Source organism: Phocoena phocoena, chromosome 3 (genome assembly GCF_963924675.1).
Source record: "Phocoena phocoena chromosome 3, mPhoPho1.1, whole genome shotgun sequence".
Lineage (NCBI taxonomy): Eukaryota > Metazoa > Chordata > Mammalia > Artiodactyla > Phocoenidae > Phocoena > Phocoena phocoena.
The window spans coordinates 60,587,323-60,609,375 of NC_089221.1; the positions used below are offsets into that span (position 1 = coordinate 60,587,323).

The following is a 22,053-nucleotide window of genomic DNA, read 5'->3' on the forward strand; positions in this document are numbered from 1 at the left end:
AGAGCCTAATGGCCGCTGGGCCAGTCATCAAACATTTACATGCAGGGAGGCAGCAGGACTTGGGGAGAGTAGAAAGATCAGAACTTTGGAATCAGAGTTCTTTTAGATCCCAATTCTGCCACTGAATTGTCGTTAAGATCTTAGAATTACCTAAACCTAAATGACCGAACCTCTCTGAGTTTTTTTCCCACCAGAAAAGGGGAGATTCAAATTCCTATCTTAAAGGGGGATAAGCGATAATATATGTAAAGTATCTGGCACGTAGTGAGTGATCCTTATGTGTTAATCCTTTCTGTCTGCTACTTTTCATGCACGTATCACAAAGTGCTCACGTGAATGAGAGAAAGACAACATAGGCATCTGAAACGCAGAGAAGACTCACAACCAAGAGGCTGTTTTGTTTTCTTGCACTTACCTTTGAACTATTTGTGATTTATTTTTTCTTTTCTCCTAATAGTCAAGGAAAAATTAGGCCAAGCTGCCCTATTCTATTGTCTTCTAAGACTCCTAGCTTTGTGGCAACACCCTCTGATATTCTGGGTTATTTGGAGTAGTTTGAGGGGACAGGGACAGGGTATTACCAGTGACTTGCTACTTCTTGAGAACAGCCCAGGAACTGTCACTACGTAACCTGCTAAGTCTGTTTAACAGTTGTAAAATAGCATTATTCCCATGAAGTATTAAAGTTTAGGTAAACATCTGTGTCCTTAAAATATTCATTATCTGTAGAAAACAGGGAGAATCATTTTAGGACTGGTTGTAAATAATTTGGAGCATTTTTGCACTGAGCATCTAAAGCACAGAAAGTTCCTATCCAAGTGAGATGAGTTGAATTTCTTTCCCTTCCTTTAAAAATAGTAGAAGCTCATCCAGACTAAAGATTTTTATAATTCCTTCTGTAATTTTAACTCTTGGGGTTAAAAAGTCTTAAATTGGCCTTGGAAACTTGACACTCCATTCTTCCTTACTGAGATCTGTGTGGGGATGACAAAGTGTGTAGGAGCAGGCAGTGAGCAAATGGAATTCTCCCTGTGCCGACTTGGTAGCAAAAGAGATAGTTTTTGTCCCCCAAATTTTTTTTTGCAATTATAATTGGCTACAGAATCCCAAATCTGAGAATCATTGCTTTTAATTCTTCTCCCAAATTGAGCAAAGTTCCAGACAGACCCCTCCCTCCCATCCCAGACTTTAGGTTGGCCCACCTTTGTATATGGGCCTTAACATCTTCATGGTCTGCTTTGAGTTTCCAGACTATTAAAAAAAAAAAAAAAAAAAAGACATTCATGTTCACGTTTTCACAGTGGCCCCAAATTAATTTTACCCCCATGTGTGAGATGTAGAAGTGAGGTCCTGTTCTGAAAAGGTGTCCTGGGTTTTGAGATCCAGCCTTGTTAGAAACAGATGGCATCTTAGGTGCTCAAGTAAGATCACATTCTTGGGGGGAAAAGTTTGGGACCTTTTGTATCAAAGTGGAATCAAAGAACTCTTTTTCATATGTGGATCTTAAAGCTATGTACATTTAAATCATGTTTGCAGAAAGGAGTAACCTTTTCACAAAGCCTGAAATGTCTCGTTTTTCTGAGTGATTACGACAAAGAAGCTGTCTAACTCTTCTGGGCCTTAATAACCTCACTTGAAAAAGGACATTGGTAGCCAATCAGAGACCCTAATGCTTGTAAGGAAGCTGTGTAGTTTGTTGGTTACCCTTCTTTCCCCACCTAGGAAATTCTCCTTCTAATGCTGAACTTGAAGATTTAGGGTTTTAGAGGAGGTGGCCACAGTTCCTTAATGCCATATGTAACCTGAATATCCTCTGAAGTTGTGTGTTGATTTATAACTCTGGAGAGTTCTTAGAAATGTATGCTGGGGGAGAAGTTCCAGGAAAGGTGTGGAGGACAGACTTCAAATTCAGTTCTCCTTCCCTTGGGATCGGGACAGTATGGCTGTATTACCATCAGGGCTTGGAATTAGTTGGACTAAATTTAGGAAGGACATAGCATCTCTGCCCGTCAAGCACAAAGCTGAACATGCCAATCAGCAGACTTTACTGAGCACCTACTATTTACCAGGTACTTCGTAGGGATGTGGAGATGGATGAGCTGTGAGCCCATGCACTCAGTGTCTTATAATTTCCATGGCTTGATGAAACCTTCAATGTCTTAAACAGGTGGAATGACAGTCTCTATTGTTGTTTCATATTCTTTAGGGTGCCTGGGAATACGTTTCGGGTTGCTAAGGACTTCAACCCCAGGTTTGTCTACTTTTCAAGAGAAAGTTCAGTTTAGGGAAGTTTGATCATGTGGTCCTTTAAGGCTTAAGATTAAGTAGCTGCGAAATGCTCCAGGAAGCTGGTAGGAAGCCAGAATATATCACGGGTCAGTTTACTGAGTATCAGCTTACTGGAAATCTTGGACTTGGGGTTCTCTCATTTTTTGTATCCTACCCCTGTAACCTGCCCCAGTTTTAGGGTTTCGGAATAAGTTCTCTTCCATGGGGTATACATCTCTGGTAACCATAAGTTCTGAGAGGGAGGAGATACCCATTTAGGTGTAAAGGCAGTCTGAACTCATGAAAGATGGTTCAGTACATGTTTGAATTGAATGACCTACCTGAGTATATTCAGGGTTCCTTACAGAAATTTTGAGTCACACAAAACAACAATGTGACCATACGATGCTAAACTATGGCACGTTTCTATGAGTTGATGATTCATATTATATTCTTAACCTGCTTTTTCTTAAATAATACCGTTTTGTAAAATGGAGATTCCCAACCCTGGTTTTGTGATTCTTGCCAACCTTCCCTCCACTATATCCCTACTTACCTAAGCATCCTGTAAGTTTGCCAATGTTTTAGTTGTTTAACTCTAATAAAAACTTCATGAGGGACTTAGTGTGTCATACTTGTCACTTGTGTCCAGTCCCTAGAACAGACTGGCACAAAGCAGCCACTGTAATATTTGTTGAACAAATGAATACATTTTAATACAAAGGAGATGGTGGCCTTGGTGTCCTTGTGTGAAGGGAGCAAGTAGAGTAGCTGAAGTGAACAAGTGACCACGCCAACTCCTTCATGAATAAGGTAGGTCTTGGGCTATTTTCCCGGTGGATTTTGTGGGTGTCCTTTGAAAAATGATCTCCTTAGGTTCCTGCCGTCTCTAACCTTAGAGTTCTATTTCAAAACCTTTTCTACAGACTCATTCTGTTCCTTAAACCTCTGAATGAACCCTATAATGCAATTTCCACAGAATGTGATTGCTTTACCATCATTTAGCCAATGTCAGCTAACATAACAAAGTGTTTTGTGAGTTGCTAATACTTCAGGAAGTTGTTCTCCACAAGGAACGTCGTCGTGTTTCTTAGGGTTCAAGGCAGCAAGTAAAGATGAACTTTAGAGGAAGTCTCAGTTAATCAATTTGCTTTAAAATAAAAGCAACTCGGGCTTCCCTGGTGGCGCAGTGGTTGAGAGTCCGCCTGCCGATGCAGGGGACACGGGTTCGTGCCCCGGTCCGGGAGGATCTCACATGCCGCGGAGCGGCTGGGCGCGTGAGCCATGGCCGCTGAGCCTGCGCGTCCGGAGCCTGTGCTCCGCAACGGGAGAGGCCACAACAGTGAGAGGCTCGCGTACCGCAAAAAAAAAATAAATAAAATAAAATAAAATAAAATAAAAGGAACTCTGAAGGCACTTCAGTGATCTTCCCTTGGGCTTGGCAGTGACAAGCGCCTTCCGCAGCTCATTCAGATTCAGCAGCACCATGGCGCTGGGCAAAGAGCAGGGGCTGAGGTGCTGAGGGACCTCAGTTCCAGCCCTGGCTCTGCCATTGACCCAGCAGTAACTGTAGGCGGTCCCTTTCCCTTGCATGACCCCCTTCTCCTCAATTGTAAGAAAGAGTTCGTTCCTATCTTTCAGGGAGATGATGAAAAGCACACAGTAATGTGGAAAAGTGCTTCCTAGGCGATAAAGTCATACTTAAGTGTATTCTTTTATCAGCTCCGTGATGGCTTTTTAAATGGCAGTGTCATCCATGCCAGTGGCTCTTATTAGAAGTTGCTACTTAGGAAATATTGAGTAATGCAGAAATATTTGCAGGCAACCTCTGTGGCCCAGAGGGCTCTGCTTTTGTCATGGTTAAGACATTCTCACACTCGTAACCTTGGCTTACGCTTTGACAATAGATTATGAAGGAAGGAAGGTGAGACTGAAGTGTGTGTGGTCGCAAGGGCAGTAGCCAGGTATGTGGTCCAGTGGGCCGGGTCAGGAGGGAAGGAAGGGATGTGTAAACAGAAGCCCCATGAGGGCAAACATTTTGTGTTTTGTTCACTGCCCCGTCCCTGGTGCTTTGACTCATGCCTGGCTCATAGAATCTGTGAATTGAATCTGAGTCAAGTAAAGTCTATAGAATGGCGCTGTTATTTGCTCCATCAATGACCACGTCCTTTATTCAGTGTAAATAGGCAAATAAAACTACCCCCCATAGATACTTTAAAGCCCATTTATTACTCTTTCCTGATAAGAGATTAGCTGTTCATCAGATATTTGAATGGAGCATGCAGCCTGTGCAGGGAAGTGTGCTGCTCACTGTGAGGACACAGATATGTCTTCTAGGAGTTTACTGTTAAACGAAGCAGTATAGGAGTTACTGGTACCAAACGCAGGTCTGTGTGCCCCACGCACAGTGAGGCCAGACAAACCGAAACGTAAACATGGGAGTTTGGAGCAGAGAAAGGTTTATTGCGGGACCAAGCAAGGAGAACAGGTGGCTCGTGCTCACAACCCCCAAACTCTCTGATGGTTTTCGGGGAGAAGTTCTGATAGGCAGAATTGGGGGTGAGGGCTGCAGAGTGTGTGGCTTTCTTCTTCTTCGGGTGGTGAGGTAACAGGGTGGTGCTCTAGGAATCTTGTGCTCAGCCTGAAGTTACCATCCTCCACCTGGGTGGGGGCCTTAGTTCCTGTAGAAGAACTCAAAGATATATATGTTTTTTAATTTATTATTTATTTAATTTATTTATTGTTTCTGGCTGCGTTGGGTCTCTGTTGCTGTGTGCGGGCTTTCTCTAGTTGCGGCGAGCGGGGGCTACTCTTTGTTGCGGTGCGTGGGCTTCTCGTCACGGTGGCCTCTCTTGTTGTGGAGCACAGGCTCTAGGCACGAGGGCTTCAGTAGTTGTGGCACGTGGGCTCAGGAGTTGTGGCTCGCAGACCGTAGAGTGCAGGCTCAGTGAACTCAAAGATATTGTTATATATGTTCCTTGAGGAGGAACCGGGACCCTGCCCATCGCGGCACTGTAGTTTCTTGACTGTTCCTTCTTTGTTTCTGCATTCCTTCCCTTCCCTGATTAGTAACTGTTTGAGTCTGTCCTTTGGTACTCAGGGAAGGTCTAGGAGGCTAAAATTTTTTTCCTGCAAACAAGAAACAGGGGACCCGGAAAGGATTTGTACCCGGGAGGCTCCCACAGGGTCCTGTCCGGTTTCAGTGCCAGGAGAGAGGACAGTGTGAACAGGAATAGCCAGGGGAGACTTTGGGAAGGAAGTGGCCCTTGATTGAGCCTTAAAGATAGGTAGAGGGGCTTCCCTGGTGGCACAGTAGTTAAGAATCTGCCTGCCAATGCAGGGGACACGGATTCAAGCCCTAATCCGGGAAGATCCCACGTGCCACGGAGCAACTAAGCCTGCGAGCCACAACTACTGAGCCCACATGCCACAACTACTGAAGCCTGCGCGCCTAGAGCCCGTGCTCCGCAACAAGAGGGGCCACCACAATGAGAAGCCCGCGCACTGCAACGAAGAGTAGCCCCCACTTGCCGCAACTAGAGAAAGCCCGCGTGCAACCAATGCAGCCAGAAATTAATTAAATAAATAAATTTATAAAAAAACAAGACAGAATTCCATCAGCTATGGCCAAAACGTTGCAGTGGCAATATAAAACTTTGTGGGGAGAGTGTGTTTTAATTCAAACGTTAAGTCAGATCTTCTCTTTGGGCAGGGTGATGTCAGAGTTTGAGAGCCCCCAGCAGCCCTGGGCTGGTAGGATGCTGCATGGCTCGTGGAGGCAGCTGGGGGGCAGGGGCCTGGGGGCCAGCGCTGCTGGTGCTTCCGCCTCCTACCGGGTGGGCTGGTTGAGGCTGGAAGGAAGCAGCAGCCAGGAAGGAAGGTGGCAGTGAGAGTGACCCCACCTTTGCCTCTGAGGAGGGCAAAATGACCAGGTGGACTCCGACTGAGAGTTTTCTATTGCTTTCAAGCTTTAACATGCTGAAGGTACCATAAAATGGAAATATTCTGTCAGAAATGGGAGGCAGTCTTTAGACTGAAATTAAAATGAGAAGCTGGTAGTCATGGGGGGGGTCCTGGGGATTAACTGTTAGGAACAATGGAGATGGAGGATGAGCTGATGCTACGCGGGCATGCCGGGAATCTTCTAAGTAAACCCAGAATGAGAAGATCATAATTTCAAAGTATATTCATGTCAGGATGATGGTTAGCGCACTTACTAAAGATTCACTGGAAGATAATTGTTGAGCAAATATTTGAGTGCCCTCTCCGTGCAAGGAACCACATAAAAGATGAAGCAAAAGAGTCGTTTCCTCTAAAGAATCCCCAGTCTGGAGAGCGAGATGTGACCCAGTTACAGTGGGGGCTTCCACGATGAGTGATATAATAGAAATGTGGACCAAGGTGCTGAGGACTGGGGATGGTTTCTGATTTCGAGATCCACAGAAGTTTGCTCAAGAAGATACAGAGATGTCACACACAGGCGGGACAGTGGCTTTCTAGACAGAGAGATGTTGGAGAGCAGAAGAACTCAAACTTAACAGGGAGTGGTTTGGGCCTGGGACCTGGTGCTGCCAGGAAGGGTGGCTGAACTGTAGGCTTCAGGTAGGGGAGGGGAGAGAACGTGTTTTCTTCCTGAACTTTGTTCTGTAAGAAGTAGGGATCCATCGAAGGTTTGGAGAGGAAGAATGGCATCAGTAGGACTGTATGTTAGAAAGATGCTTCTGGGGACGGTGAGGAGAATGGGTGGAGGAGGGGTGGCGACTGGGGGGCTGTTTGAGGGCCGTTGCAAGAGCCCAGGGGAGAGATGTCAGAGGCCTGGGGTCTCCGAGTGGAGGTGCAGAGGAGGGTTGTTCGAGAGCTTCGGTACGTTTCCTAAATCTGAAAGCTCTCTTCTAAAGTTAAATCAGATTCAATTTCTTAAAAAAAAAAAGATGCTTTTGACAAATACAAATCTTTGTTGAGCCCTCTTGGTGTCATTGGTGTGGGCTGAGGTCTCCCCGTTTTAAGGAATGGAGCCACAAGGAAACTTGGGAGTCGTCGGACGGGGGCAGGAATCGGGAAAGGATAGTGATCCGTGTGGAAATTCCTGCTCCTTTGGCCCTGCTTTAGTTGTATACCAGCCTGTCCTAGCGCTCTTCCAGCCTGTCCTGCTGCTTCTTTTTCTTCCTCCCACATAAACAAAGACATTTCCCAAAGTTCTGTGCTTGCTTTTTCCATCCCATCCAAATACTTCTAGCTCTAATGTTTCTGCTCTTCACTTGGGCAAATGGCCTCTCAGCCTGTTTGCTCGGAGGGTAAAGTGGGATAGATTATGCACCTGCCTCAGAGAGAGTTGTGAGACTTGAATGAAACACTGCATAGAAAACGCTGCCTAACCCTTGAAGGAAAGTAAGTGCTCAATAAATAAGCATCTAGTACATATTTCCATGCTTACGGTATTCCGTCATTTTTTATATTGACGTAAATTTTTTTTTTCTTTTTTTTTTTTTTCTTCTTTCTTTTCTCTTTTTGCGGTACGCGGGCCTCTCACTGTCGTGGCCTCTCCCGCTGCGGAGCACAGGCTCCGGACGCACAGGCTCAATGGCCATGGCTTAGGGGCCCAGCCACTCCACGGCATGTGGGATCTTCCCGGACCGGGGCACGAACTCGTGTCCCCTGCATCGGCAGGCAGACTCTCAACCACTGCGCCACCAGGGAAGCCCTATTGACGTAAATTTAATCTCCCCTTTCTTTTGAGTTCTTTGATGGTTTGGTATTATTTTTCGATCTTAAGTGTCAAGCACTATACTTGCCCAGTAAGAGTTCAAAATGTGATCTTACTTCCTTTTGTCTGCCAGATTGATATTTCAGATTCCTCATCAGTAGGGCATGGGGTTGACCTTTCCTAGGGATGGATGGATGACCTTCACATCCTTTTCTCCTCTGCTTGGGACCAGGGGTCCCATTTATGGAACGGCTGACTGGTGCTGGCGGCTGGGGAACAAAAGAGCAAACAGGGACGGTCCTGCCCCTCGTGACCACAGCCTTGCTGCCTGCACACATTGTCTTCGTTAGATGAGTAATCTAACAAACGAGAAACCACATTCATTTTACAACCATCAGAATGAAAGTTCAGGACTGAACAGGAAAAGGGGGTCCCTTTCATGAGAGAGGAGTGTTGTCGTGTAAATAGGCAGCTAAGAGTTGGCTGATGTGACTGTTGGCAGCCGTGGGGTACTGTTGAGCCCGCAGGCAGAGGAAATGCAATCAGGAAACGGGGAAGCTGCGCTCTCTACAGAAAAGCAAGGCTGAAGCATGGCAGTTTGTAAACTAGGCTTGTGTTGGAATAAAGGGTGTGGGCTTGGAGACTCTGCTCACTGGCTGTCTCCATGGCTTTTTTCTTTTGGATACCTGTTGACCAGGGAAAGTTAGCCTTGTAAAGACCAAGAGGTAAACGAGGGAGGGATTTTAGTGACTTTGTCATCTGTAAAGTAGGATTTGGGTTGGATGAGAAACCTTAATTCCCTCTAGGAGTGTTAAAACACAGGTCCTTGTAGATTCGTTGCTCAGCCCCAGAATTTCTAGGATGGTCCAAGCTGAGCCATTGGACCAGTTCTACAAGCTTGTTGAGCGAAGTTGTTGCTGGTAGACCGTCCTCTAATTGACTTGAGCTGTCTAAATCCTGTGGCATCATGTCTCTGAAATCTGATTGCTATTCTCCTTCTATTATTTAATGTCAACTTATACTTCAGTATTGCATTTTCTGCTAGAAATAACATAATATTGTAAAGTCCAGCAGCAAATCTCTTCCTGCGCTTGGTGTTTCAATACCCCCATCCCTCATTATTCAGTGTTGAGCTGCATATGCGTTTTTCCTAGTTGGTCGTCTCATTATTTGATGAACACTGCCCTTAACAAGTCATGTGATATTATCTTCTATTTCTAGCTATCGTGGACGATGAAAGACTCTCGGCAGAGGAGATGGATGAGAGGAGGCGGCAGAATATCGCGTATGAATATTTGTGCCACCTGGAGGAAGCCAAAAGGTAAGATTCAAACTTAGTCTTTTTGTGCACCTTCTCTTGGAGATGAGCTTTGGGGTACTGTATTTTTAATAACTCATCTGCAGCCTTTTTGGTAGCAAGGTAATGGGAGAAGAACCACCTGTGTTTTGTAAATGGCAGAACTGAGAAAAAGTTGCTACCACAGCCATGGTCAAGGCACTAGGGAGGCAACTGTTCCTTTTTCTTCCTTAGAGCCTCCTAGGAAATCTCTAGGCAAATTGCAGATTATTTCAGAATTTCTCATCTCTCTGGCACGGATGTAGGGAAGCAGCAGAGACTTAAATCAACTTCCTTTTCCTCCAGAGCCACCTCATATCTTTTCCCCAACTCTACCCCAATGATTATAATTATTACTACTCTTATCAATCAATGTATAATTATATATTCCTATATGCCCAGTAGAAAAATAGCATTTCAGACTGAAGTCCATCGTTCACTAAGCTGGAGAGTAGGTTTATGACAGCAATCTCCTTTTTAACCCATGGGTGTGTGACCGCTTAGGATATGTTGTCTCTAAAATCACACTGACTCTTTTAGACTTTTTAGATTACAAGTCAATGTTGGGTTCTCCAAGGAGAAAGTGAAGATAAAGTATTTGCACTTAGGCCTCGGTATCAGGGGAATCAGAACTTTGTCCTTTGCTGGGTGCATACTGCAGTGCCCATATGCCATGGGTTAGATTCTGATTTAATGCTTTGTGCTGTGATCAAGCAACAGTATTGTTTCATGGACAGATATGTTCCAGCTCTCTCATCTCTGTAGAAGATAAACATGGAGTTAATGGTCATCGGTGTTAATTATCTCTGATCACTGATAAATAACTACCTACAGAGCTAGAAGAATGAGGTTTCTAATCACTGTTTTGTAGAAGAACATTCAGTGACACGTGCACTAATTTGGCCTCAACAGTGCTTAAAAGGGGGTTTTTCAAGGTTGTTTAATGTTTTAACAGAGCCTTGTAGCTCTAAGCCCTAAAGGCTCCGTTTTTAAGGTTATTTAATGTGTCTGGAAGTTGACAGTTAGGTTGCAAGTCACTGAAGACTCACTGTCAGTCTAAGATGATTAAAAACATGCTTTTAGTCAAATTGTGGCTAAAGTTAGATAGGGAGAGGGATTCACAGACATTCAAAATAAACATGCTGGACTTTCCTGGTGGCGCAGTGGTTGGGACTCCACCTGCCAATGCAGGAGACACGGGTTCAAGCCCTGGTCCGGGAAGATCCCACATGCTGTGGAGCAACTAAGCCCGTGCACCACAACTACTGAGCCTGTGCTCTAGAGCCCACGAGCCACAACTACTGAGCCCACGTGCCACAACTATTGAGCCCGCACACCTAGACCCCGTGCTCCACAAGAGAAGCCACTGCAGTGAGAAGCCTGTGCACGGCAACGAAGAGTGGCCCCCGCTCGCCATAACTAGAGAAAGCCCGTGCACAGCAATGAAGACCCAATGCAGCCAAAAATAAATAAATAAATAAATAAATAATTTTTTAAAAAAGACAAAGTTTAAAGAAAAAAAAATCAACATAACAATTAGCCCAAGTTCTTTGAAGAAAGCTTCCTTAGGAATAGTTTTGTTGAAAGAATAGATTGTAAAGTACACAGCTTTTCCTCTAGGATGGTTTTCATAAATTTATCTTAAAAGAAGAGATTAGATGTAATATGTATTTATGAATCTTTTATTAATATCTGAACACTTATTATGACTTTCAGGGAAGCTGTTTTTTTTTTTTTTCTTTTTTGCGATATGCGGGCCTCTCACTGTTGTGGCCTCTCCCGTTGCGGAGCACAGGCTCCGGACACGCAGGCTCAGCGGCCATGGCTCACAGGCCCAGCCGCTCTGCGGCATGTGGGATCCTCCTGGACCGGGGCACGAACCCGTGTCCCCTGCATCGGCAGGCGGACTCTCAACCCCTGCGCCACCAGGGAAGCCTAGGGAAGCTGTTTTTTGGTTATGGAGTATGTAAAAATTATGTGGCTATTAATAGATATGTTTGTTATGATTTCAGAAAGCATAGTGTACAGAATTCGATGGTCCTGAACTCAGGAAATAAATGAAGGAGTGAGTTAGTATTCAAAAAGTTATTTATTTGAAAGGGTTTATTGCCTGACTCTTTTACAATGTTAATGCCTTAGGAATTTATCATACCGGGTTTATTACAGTGCATGCACGTGTGTGTTCATGTGAGTGTAGCTGCCTTAGAATATTGAATTTCTACTGAATGGTACACTTAGAATGTGAAAGTTTAGCTAGGAAGTGTTTCTTGTTTATTTCAGTTGAACTGACTTTGGTGCATTTCAAGTAGAGATGTATTGGGTTTGTCTTTGTGCCTCGATTTTTTCTTTCCAAGGGTGAGAACTGGAAGGATACCTAGCCTATATGTCCTGTAACTCAAAATTTTTTAAAATCCAGAGTTGTAAGAGTCCAGTGTATCTTTAAGTTTGGTTTTATTACTTTCAAGATTCTGTGATCATTAATCTCAGACCATTTAAAAGTTGCTTCATTCAGAGGAGGATATCGCTACCAACACTGTAGAAATAAATAGGATGTTGACAGAGTGCTATGAACAATTATATGCCAACAGATTAGTTAACCTAGATGAAACGTACAGATTCCTAGAAAGACACAAACTACTAAAACTGACTCAAGAAGAAATTTTAAAAACTGAACCGATGTAAAACAAGTAAAAAGGATTGAGTCAATACTCAGTAAACTCCCCGCTCTTCCAAACCATATAAGAGGAGAGAACACTTCCTAACTCATTTTATTGAGACCAGTATTACTCTGATACCAAAACTAAAGGTACTTCAAGAAAACTACAGACCAGTATCCCTTATGAATACAAATACAAAAATCCTCAACAAACTCAAACTGAGTTCAGCAACATCTAAAAAGGATTGTATACCATCAAGTGGGATTTATCCCAGCAATGCAAGCTTAGTTTAAACTAAAAATCATTCAATCAAGACAATTCAGTGGGGGAAGAAAAACAGTCTTTTCAACAAATGATGCTGAGACAACGATATATACATGCATAAAAATGAATTTGGATCCCTACCTCACACCATATACAAAAATTATCCTAAAATGGTTTTGTTAATCTAAATGTGTGAACCACAACTGTAAATCTCTTAGAAGAAAACACAGCAGTAAATATTTGTGACCTTGGTTTAGGCAGTGGTTTTGAGACTTGACACCAAAGGCACAAGCCTAAAAAAGAAAACTAGATAAATTAGACATCGTGAAAATTAAACCTTTTTTATTCAAAGAGATGCCATCAAGAAATTGAAAAGACAACTCATGGAATGGGGGAAAATATTGGCAAATCATATATTTGGTAAGAGACTTGTATTCAGAATATATAAAGAACTCTTACAGCACACCATAGAAAGTAAATAGCCTAATTTAAAAACGGGCAGGGCTTCCCTGGTGGCGCAATGGTTGAGAGTCCGCCTGCCGATGCAGGGGACACGCGTTCGTGCCCCAGTCTGGGAAGATCCCACATGCCGCGGAGCGGCTGGGCCCGTGAGCCATGGCCGCTGAGCTTGTGCGTCCGGAGCCTGTGCTCCGCAACGGGAGAGGCCACAACAGTGAGAGGCCCGAGTACCGCAAAAAAAAAAAGGGGGCAAAGTTTCTGAATAGACATTTTTCCGTATAAGATACACAAATGAACCGTAAGAACAGGAGAGGATGCTTAACATCGGTCATTAGGGAAATGCAAATCAAAACCACAGTGAGATACCATTTCATGCTAGGATAGCTATAATCAAAAAGAATGACAATCACAAGTGTTTTTTGGTTTTTTTTTGCGGTACGCGGGCCTCTCACTGTTGTGGCCTCTCCTGTTGCAGAGCACAGGCTCCAGACCACAGGCTCAGCGGCCATGGCTCACGGGTCCAGCCGCTCCGTGGCATGTGGGATCCTCCCGGACCGGGGCACGAACCTGTGTCTCCTGCATCGGCAGGCGGACTCTCAACCACTGTGCCACCAGGGAAGCCCCAATCACAAGTGTTTTTAAGGATGTAGAGAGATTGGAACCCTCGTACATTGCTGGTTGGATTGTAAAATGGTGGAGCTACTTTGTAAAACAGTCTGGTAGCTCCTCAAAAAATTAAATACCGAGTTACTATATGATCCAGCAATTCCACCACTAGGTATATCCCCAAGAAAATTGAAAACCTATGTCCACACAAAAACCTGCACACAAATGTTCATTGAAGTGTTATTCATTAGAGCAAAAAGTGGAAACAACTCAAATGTCCGTCTACTGATGACTGGATAAACAGTGTGTGATATATCCATATAATGAAACATTATTCAGCTATAAAAATGTATTAGCAAATCAGATTTAACAGTGTATAAAAAGAACTATGTAAATCACAACCAAGTGGAATTTATCCCAGGTTTGCAAGGCTGGTTCAACATTTGAAAATCAGTTAATGTGCTTCATCACATCAACAGTCTAAATAAGAAAAAATCATATGATTATATCATTAGATGCAGAAAAAGCATTTGACAAAATTCAGTACCTATTCATGATAAAAATTCTTAGTAAAGTAGGAATATAGGGAAACATCCTGAACTTGAGAAAGACTATTTACAAAAACCCTACAGCTAACATCATACTTCCTGGTGAGAAACTTGAAACTTTCGCACTAAGATCAGGTACAAGCCAAAGGTATTCCCCCTCATCGCTCCTTTTCAATATTATAGTGGAAGTTTTAGCTAATGCAATAAAACAAGAAAGGGAAATGGACGATATACAGATTGGAAAGGAAGATAAAATCTTTGTTTGCAGATGACATGATTGACAATATAGAAAACCTGAAAGAATAAAAAAAAAATCCTGGAACTAATAAGCAATTATAACATGCTTGCAGGATACAAGGTTAACATACAAGTCCATTGCTTTCCTATGTACCAGCAATGAACAAGTGGAATTTAAAAGTAAAATACATTACTATTTACATTAGCATCCCCCAAAATGAAATACTTAGGTATAAATTTAACAAAATGTATACAAGATCTATATGAGGAAAACCACAAAACTCTGATGAATGAAATCAAAGAACTAAATAAACAGATATTCCATATTCATGGATAGGAAGACTCAGTATTGTCAAGATAGTTCTTCCCAGCTTGATCTATAGTCTCAATGTAATCCCAATCAAAATTCCAGAAAGTTATTTTGTGGATATCAACAACTGGATTTTAAAGTTTATATGGAGAAGCAAAAGACCTAGAATAGCCAACACAATATTGAAGGAGAACAAAGTTGGAAGAATGACACTACCCGACTTCAAACTTAATATAAAGCTACAGTAATCAAGACAGTGTGGTACTGGTGAAAAAATGGACAAATAGATCAGTGGGACAGAACAGAGAGCATAGAAATAGACCCCTGTAGATACAGTCAGTTGAACTTTGACAAAGGAGCAAAGCAATACAGTGGAGCAAAGATGGTCTTTTTTCAACAAATGGTGCTGGAACAACTGGGCATCCACATGCAGACAATGAAATTGAGACACAGACTTTACACCCTTCACAAAAATTGACTCAAATGGATCAGATCAACATGTAAAATTCAAAACTATAAAACTCTCAGAGGCTAATGATAAAGGAGAAAACCGTAGATGAACTTGAGTATGGCAATAGCTTTATTTATTTATTTATTCATTCATTCACGCATGCATGCTGCACAGGGTCTTAGTTGTGACGTGTGGGATCTTTAGTTGTGGCCTGCGAACTTTTAGTTGCAGCATGAATGTGGGATCTAGATCCCCGACCAGGGATTGAACCCTGGCCCCCTGCCTTGGGAGCACGGAGTCTTACCCACTGGACCACCAGGGAAGTCCCTGGCAATGGTTTTTAAGATATAGCACCAATGTCATGATCCATGAAAGAAAGAATTGGTGAGCTGGACTTCATTACATTTAAAAGTTTCTGCTCTGCAATAGACAACGTCAAGAGAACGAGAAGAGAAGCCACTGTCTGGGAGAAAGTATTTGCAAAAGACACACTGATAAAGGAATGTTATCCAAGATACATAAAGAACTCTTAAGACCCAACAGTCAGAAAACAACCTGATTAATATATGGGCCAAAGACCTTAACAGACACCTCACCAAAGAAGATATATAGATGGCAAATAAGCATAGGAAGAGATGCTCCACATCATAGGTCATCAGGGAAATGCAAAATAAAACAACAACAAAACACCACTACACGCCCACCAGAATGGCCAAAATCTGAACACTGACAACACCAAATGCTGACGAGGATGTGGAGCAACAGGAACTCTCATTTGTTGCTTGTGGAAATGCAAAATTGTACAGTCACTTTGGGATATAGTTCTACAGTTTCTTACAAAACTAAACGCATTCTTACCATATGACCCAGCAGTTGTGCTCCTTCTATTTACCCAGTGGAGTGAAGGCTATGTCCACACACAAAGCTACATATGGATGTTTATAGAAACTTTTTTCATAACAGCCAAAACTTGGAAGCAATCAAGAAGTCCTTCAGTAGATGAATGAATAAATGAACTTTGATACATCCAGACAATGGAATATTATTCAGCACTAAAAAGAAATAAACTATCAAGCCATAAAAAGCCACAGAGGAACCTTACATTCATATTATGATGTGAAAAGAGCCTATCTGAAAAAGATACGTATTATATGATTCCAAGTATTTGGTATTCTGGAAAAGGTAAAACTGTGGAGACAGTAAAAATATCAGTGGTTGTGGGGAGATGGATGAGTATAGAGGCACAGAGAATTTTTTAGGGCAGTAAGAATACTCTGTAAGATACCACAGTGATAGATAAATGCCATGATATATTTGTCCAAACCCACAGAATATATAGAAACAAGAGTGAACTGTAAGGTAACTGTGGACTTTGGGTGATTGATATGTCAATGTAGGTTCATCAGTTAAAACGAATGTTCCACACTGGCAGGGGATGTTGATAATGGGAGAGACTGTGCATGTCTTTGGGGGCAGGGGGTATATGGAAAGCCTCGGTACCTTCCCCTCAGTTTTGTTGTGAACCTAAAACTGCTCTATAAAAAATAATCTTAAAAAACAAAGGATGAAGTACTGATACATACTTACAACATGGGTGGACCTTGAAAATATGCTGAAGGAAGGAAGCTAGACACAAAAGGCCACACATATTGTTCGGATTCCATTTATATGAAATGCCCAGAATAGGCAAATCCACAGAGACAGAAAGTAGATTTGTGGTTGCCTAGGGCTGGTGGGATTGGGGGGTTGGGGAGTGGTGCTAATGGTATGAATTTCTTTTTGCTGGGACCAGAATCTTCTAAAACTGAGTATGGTGATGATTGCACAACTCTCTGAGTATACTAAAAACCTCTGAATTGTACACTTGAAAGAGTCAGTTGTATACATATCTCATTAAAGCTCTTATTAAAGAAAAGTTCCTTTGCTCAGCCTGGCTTGGAGAGGTCCTTAGTAAAGCTGTTGAATATGATGAAATGGTGTTTAGCAGATAAAATGCGTATAGAAGGTACTCCAAACATACATGAGATGTCTAAACACCGTTTACCAGTTTTTTTGTGAGCGTCTACCGTGTGGAAACAGGCACAATAGGGTCACTTTGGGAGATGGAGACCAAACAACTAATAATTCTGTGCTCAAAAAAGCTCACTGCTATGAGGTTAAAGCTTTTACTCATGAGTTTGAAATTCCTTCCTTCACTTTTGTTTGCTTTATTAATCTCTCTGTATGTGTGTGCATGGGTATCTCCCTGTATCTAACCCACCATCTCCTAAATCTCTCTCGTGTATTCACCTCTCTATTCCAGCATCAACCTACTGCAGGCTTCCAACATCACTTGCTAGATTGCTATAGTGGTCTCTAACTGGTTTCCCCACACCTCTGGTTGCTTCAGTCCTTTATCAGATGAATCTTTTCAAAATTCTGATCCGTTCAAAATCTTCCAGTGGTTTCTCAATACTCAGGATAAAAACCGAAGTGCTTTAGGGACTCATAGGTTCCGCATAGTCCAGTCGTTCCAGCCTCTCCAGTTTCATCAGGTGCCCCGTTCCCTATTGCTCTATCTTCCAGCCACGTTGACCCCTTTTCATTTCCATGTTTTCTCCTGCATGGGATGTTTGCATGTGCTGCTTCCTTTTCCTCATTATTGAGTGAGACTCTGCTCTGTCTTCAGACGGAAACTCACTTTTTTCAGGGAATCCTTCTCTGACATCACCATCTGGGTCAAATACCCCAATTATAAGGTATCCATGACATCGTGTCTCCCCCATATTTGAATGAATTACTTAATGCCCAGCATTGAATTTTTGTTACTAATGAGGATTGATTGTATTCTGTTTCCTGTATGTTTTAGTTCTCCTGGAGGTAACAAGTAGGATATGAATTAGATTCATGGTAGACAGGATTCTAGGTGATTTGGTTAGACTGTCAGCCTGGAGGTCAAATTTGATATTTGTGTTGATGGAAGATTCTATATTATAGTCAGATGTGACCCACTGTCTAGTAATTCTAGACAACTTAATGCCACTACAGTAAACTAGAAGATACCCAGAAAAGAGTATAGAGTATTTTTCAATGAATGAAGAGAGGAAGAGGTAGCTTGTGTATTAAAATGACTGTGGCTGAAATTATTGCTCACAGTTTATAAAATGATGAAGTCTGTGTGTAAAGCCTTCTTAATTAAGTCCCAAACACTAATATTAATGGCAATGAAGGAAAAATGAAAAACACATATTTTTAGGGCATATCTCAGAAAAGAGAGATAACTACTTTACAAAGTGGCTCTTCACCCTAGGAGGTGTGTTTCTCTACAGGCTGAAGGGTTTAGATGATGTCATGGAGAGCTAATCATAATGGTGGCAGGAGGGCAGAGAATGTCTGGCATATGTATTCGTTATCCATGACTGTGTTTACTCTCAAACTTAGTGACTTAAGCGACAAATTTTTGGTTTGTTTTATTTTTCTGTGTTTTTATTTTATTTTTTTAAACATCTTTATTGGAGTATAATTGCTTTACAATGGTGTGTTAGTTTCTGCTGTATAACAAAGTGAATCAACTGTACATATACATATATCCCCATGTCTCCTCCCTCTTGTGTCTCCCTCCCACCCTCCCTATCCCACCCCCGTAGGTGGTCACAAAGCACTGAGCCGATCTCCCTTCTGAGGGTCAGGAATCTGTGCAGAGCTTCCTGGGTCCCCTGGTTCTGGGTCTCTCACAAAGCTGTGGTCCTCTCAAGATTCAGGCAGGACAGATCTGCTTCCAGAAGCTCACTTGGTGTTGGCAGCTAGAGTTTGGGACTGAGGACCTAGTCCTCCTCGGCAGTTGGCCAGAGGCTTCCTTTGACATGTGGGCCCTCCCTAGGGCAGCTCACACCGTGGCAGCTGGCTGTCATCAGGGTGAGCGAGCCCGAGAGCAAGAAACGGCACGTACAGCAGAAGCCAGTCTTCTTGTAGCCTCAAGTTCTCAAAAATGACATCCCGTAGTTTGCTGTGTTTTATTCATTTGAATCAAGTTACTAAATCTGTCTTGTGTTCAAGGGGAAAGGATTACACAAAGGGATGAATTCAAGAAGGTGAGGATCACTGAGGGCCACCTTAGAAGCTGCCTTCTACAGGGTGTGTACATAGCCTTTGAAATTGACCCCAGAAAGGGGCAGTTTGTGTGTGTTTGGGGGGGTGAGGGGAATAGACTTTATTACTGTCAGAAACCAAACCAGGAATCAGATGATGACTTGGTCTAAGTGATGATGGTACTAAGGTTATTTATGCCTTGATGTTTTTGAATCGTGAGCCATTTTAAACTAAGTTGTTCCTTCCTCTACCATATTAAATAATACTAAATGGATTAAGTTTTCTTTTCAGGTAGGCCCAGAAAGCTAACTTGATAGCTTCTTTGCAGTGCGAATTTTGCTGAAATGAGGCAAACAAGTCTGCTATTTATATGGACTTTGAAAATTCTCTATGATGCCGGAAATCTCTCTGTTTAAATGAAAGGAGTTGCCTTTCCAAAAGAATTAATACTGCTGAGTAGATTTCATATTAATCTCTGCAAAATATATTTAAATAATGAAAATAAGTCTATTTTAAGAACTTCAGTTTTTTAGGACAACTGTGCAAAATTGAAGATAGTGGGTTCTCTTTGGGGATTGAGGAAGGAAATCCAGCTGGAGCTGTTATGAAGGTCAGGGAATGGGAGAGGGAATCTTGGCAAGAAATGGAGAGGGAGTTTGCAAATTGCAGTTGAGCAAGTAGTTATGAATGGGGCTGCTATTGTGTTTCCCAAGGAAAGTTCCTGAAATATAATATTCCTTTTTTTAAGGAAAGAGAAAATGCATACAAATCTTTTGCTGTGCTTACTTTTTCTGTCTTACCTCTGAAAATAAACAAAGCGAAAAAGCCTTCCCTTGGTGATGGGCTTGTTTAGAAATATTATCTTCAAAGAGCCCTTTATGTGAGCCAAGCTGTTCTTTGTATTAGCGAGTCTGGGACAGTTTTGTATGTGCCCTGGAAAGGAAACAAAACACGGGTGTGATTCCTTTTGTGTCAGTGCTTACAACTCAGATACCAAAAGGACACCTCATTGATTAGATCAAGCCTCAAGCTCTGGCCTTACCCAGTAGTGAGTTAGAGAATCAGCTCTGAAAGGAGAAATGTTACAAATGTTTAAGCAAGGGAGAGCCTGGCGTGTGGGATTGCTTAACTCTGAGTATTTATGATTACATACTTTAAGAAAAAGAATCTATGGACTGGAGAATGCTTTAGAGAATCCTCTGGATTTCCTCCACACTTTTGGACCTCACTGTCTTTATTCCTAAAGATGCTGCCCATGGCTGTGTTCATACGCAATGCTAATAGAAATTTGGAATTGGGAGGGAAATACCTTTCTTGGTAATCAACTTACTGAGAGACACGTTGCTGCTCTATACAGAACGTTAATGAAGTTTTAAGGAATTCCTAACTGCATTTTCAAACCATAAATAGCTTTCATGTTTCTATGGTAATTCTTCATTTCCCCCTTCTTCCTTGTTCTCTCCCTGACTCTGCCCTCAGTTCTGCCATCCAGGGGGACAAGATGAAGGGCGGGGTTGCTCCGTGCAGCTGCCGGCAGGCTGGTGGGGCAGGGGGCGCAGCTGAGTTGAGAGCAGGGGCCCTTCTCAGGGTCTGGCTCCTCCAAGGGGAGGGCCTGCCGCTGAGGACTGGTCTGTTTGGGGCTGCCTTCTAACTGGCTGGCCTCGGGAGTCATAGGCCAGAGAGACACAGGACCTTTTTTGGGAGGCCAGGGCTCGACCCAGCAAGGCACATCCCAATGGTAGGGAGAGGCAGTAACCTGTGAGAAGAAGGTCGTGGGGCGTAGCCTGCGCGAGGGTGAGGCTCAGTAGGCTGTCTCAGTGGAACCAGAGGAGACAGGGTACCAGCCAGCCCTGCCTGCCAGGGGGTGGTGCTTGTGGCTGGAGCCTCAGGGGCTGCCATCCAGCTGGGCAGTGACCAGGGATTGTGGAGCGGGAGTGGGAGGCACAGACATTAAGGTTATAAAGGGAGAAGCCATAGGGTTTGACAAGGGACTGGATTTAGGGAACAGAGGACACTGGGAGGTCAAATGCCTTGGGGCAGATCTAGACTCAGCGGGATTATCAGCCATGCCTGGGGTTGGGACACAGAGTTGGGAGACTTTTGTTTTTAATTTCACAGGTTTTGAGTTCTAACCTTGGGTTTGTGTTGGATAAGTGCCAGTCAGGTGTGATCTGACAGATGAAAGCATAACTTCTCAGAGCGCTGATATTTTTAAATACAAATAATCAATATGAATCTTTTGCAGCCAAGGGGAAGTTGAGCAACTGACATTTGATCCCAGAGTTCACATTTTGTTTCTCAGGCTTTTTGAAGCTGGAGAGCTGGGAGGTGTTTGGAATTTTCCATGGTCTCAAACATTCTTTACTACAGGGGTTATCACACTGAGTGTCCAGTCACCAGGCGTGGTGCCCGGAGCAATCAACTTACACGGGGTTATCCCCATTTTATAGGTGGAGAAACTGAGTCCTGGAAAAACTTAAGTAATTTTTCTAAGGTCACGGTTAACTGGCAACATAAACTGTATCCCAACTCTGTCTGACTTCAAAACGTGTGTGCTTAAAGGCTAACACTGTCTGACTTCTTTATTTCTTCATGTGTTTTGATCACGTCGTAAGTTCAGAACCTTGGTTTGGGTGGTCTTGGTTTCCGGGTTCTATGTGGACTAGCTTCGTTCTCATTCTTGATCAGTTCTCAGTTCTTGAGTTTTGGTAGAAGCCATACATTGTCTTTCTGTTTCTCTTTTTCTGTCTCTTTTTTTCCTTTTTCTGATGCTTACTTGTTTTGGGTTTTGTTTTAACTGTGACTACTACTAATAGTTTGTTCTGGGAGGAATTTACCTTGTATTCTCCCTCCCTCCCCTTCTTCTCGCTGTCTCTTTTCTATCAGTCTTCTTAAAGTTTTAGTAGGAATTTGCACTTTTCAGTGATGTAGATTTTATTCTCTTCTCACACAAGATAGTTTTGGTGCATCTTCTGGGTTGTGACTGGATTCTACATGCAACTCATCGCTTGTCTTTTTGGTTCTGCCACTGTTATGGCTGGTTTGAAAGAATGCTTTGCTTTTTTGTTGAAACATCAAAAGGTATGAAGAGCAAACACTGCTGAGGTCTCTTCCTTCCTGTATGAATCTCCCCACCAGATGCTGC

General features: G+C 42.8%; 1 protein-coding gene across 1 annotated transcript in view; it reads left to right on the top strand.

The window, feature by feature from the left end:
* Positions 1–9,201: 9,201 nt before the first annotated feature.
* IQGAP2 (IQ motif containing GTPase activating protein 2) overlaps positions 9,202–22,053 on the top strand; it is a 239,231-nt gene continuing 226,379 nt past the window's right edge. The window contains exon 1 of the mRNA XM_065874499.1: positions 9,202–9,293. Within this exon, the coding sequence (XP_065730571.1) occupies positions 9,229–9,293 (65 nt within the window). The 5' untranslated portion in view covers positions 9,202–9,228. The remainder of the gene's footprint in view (positions 9,294–22,053) is intronic.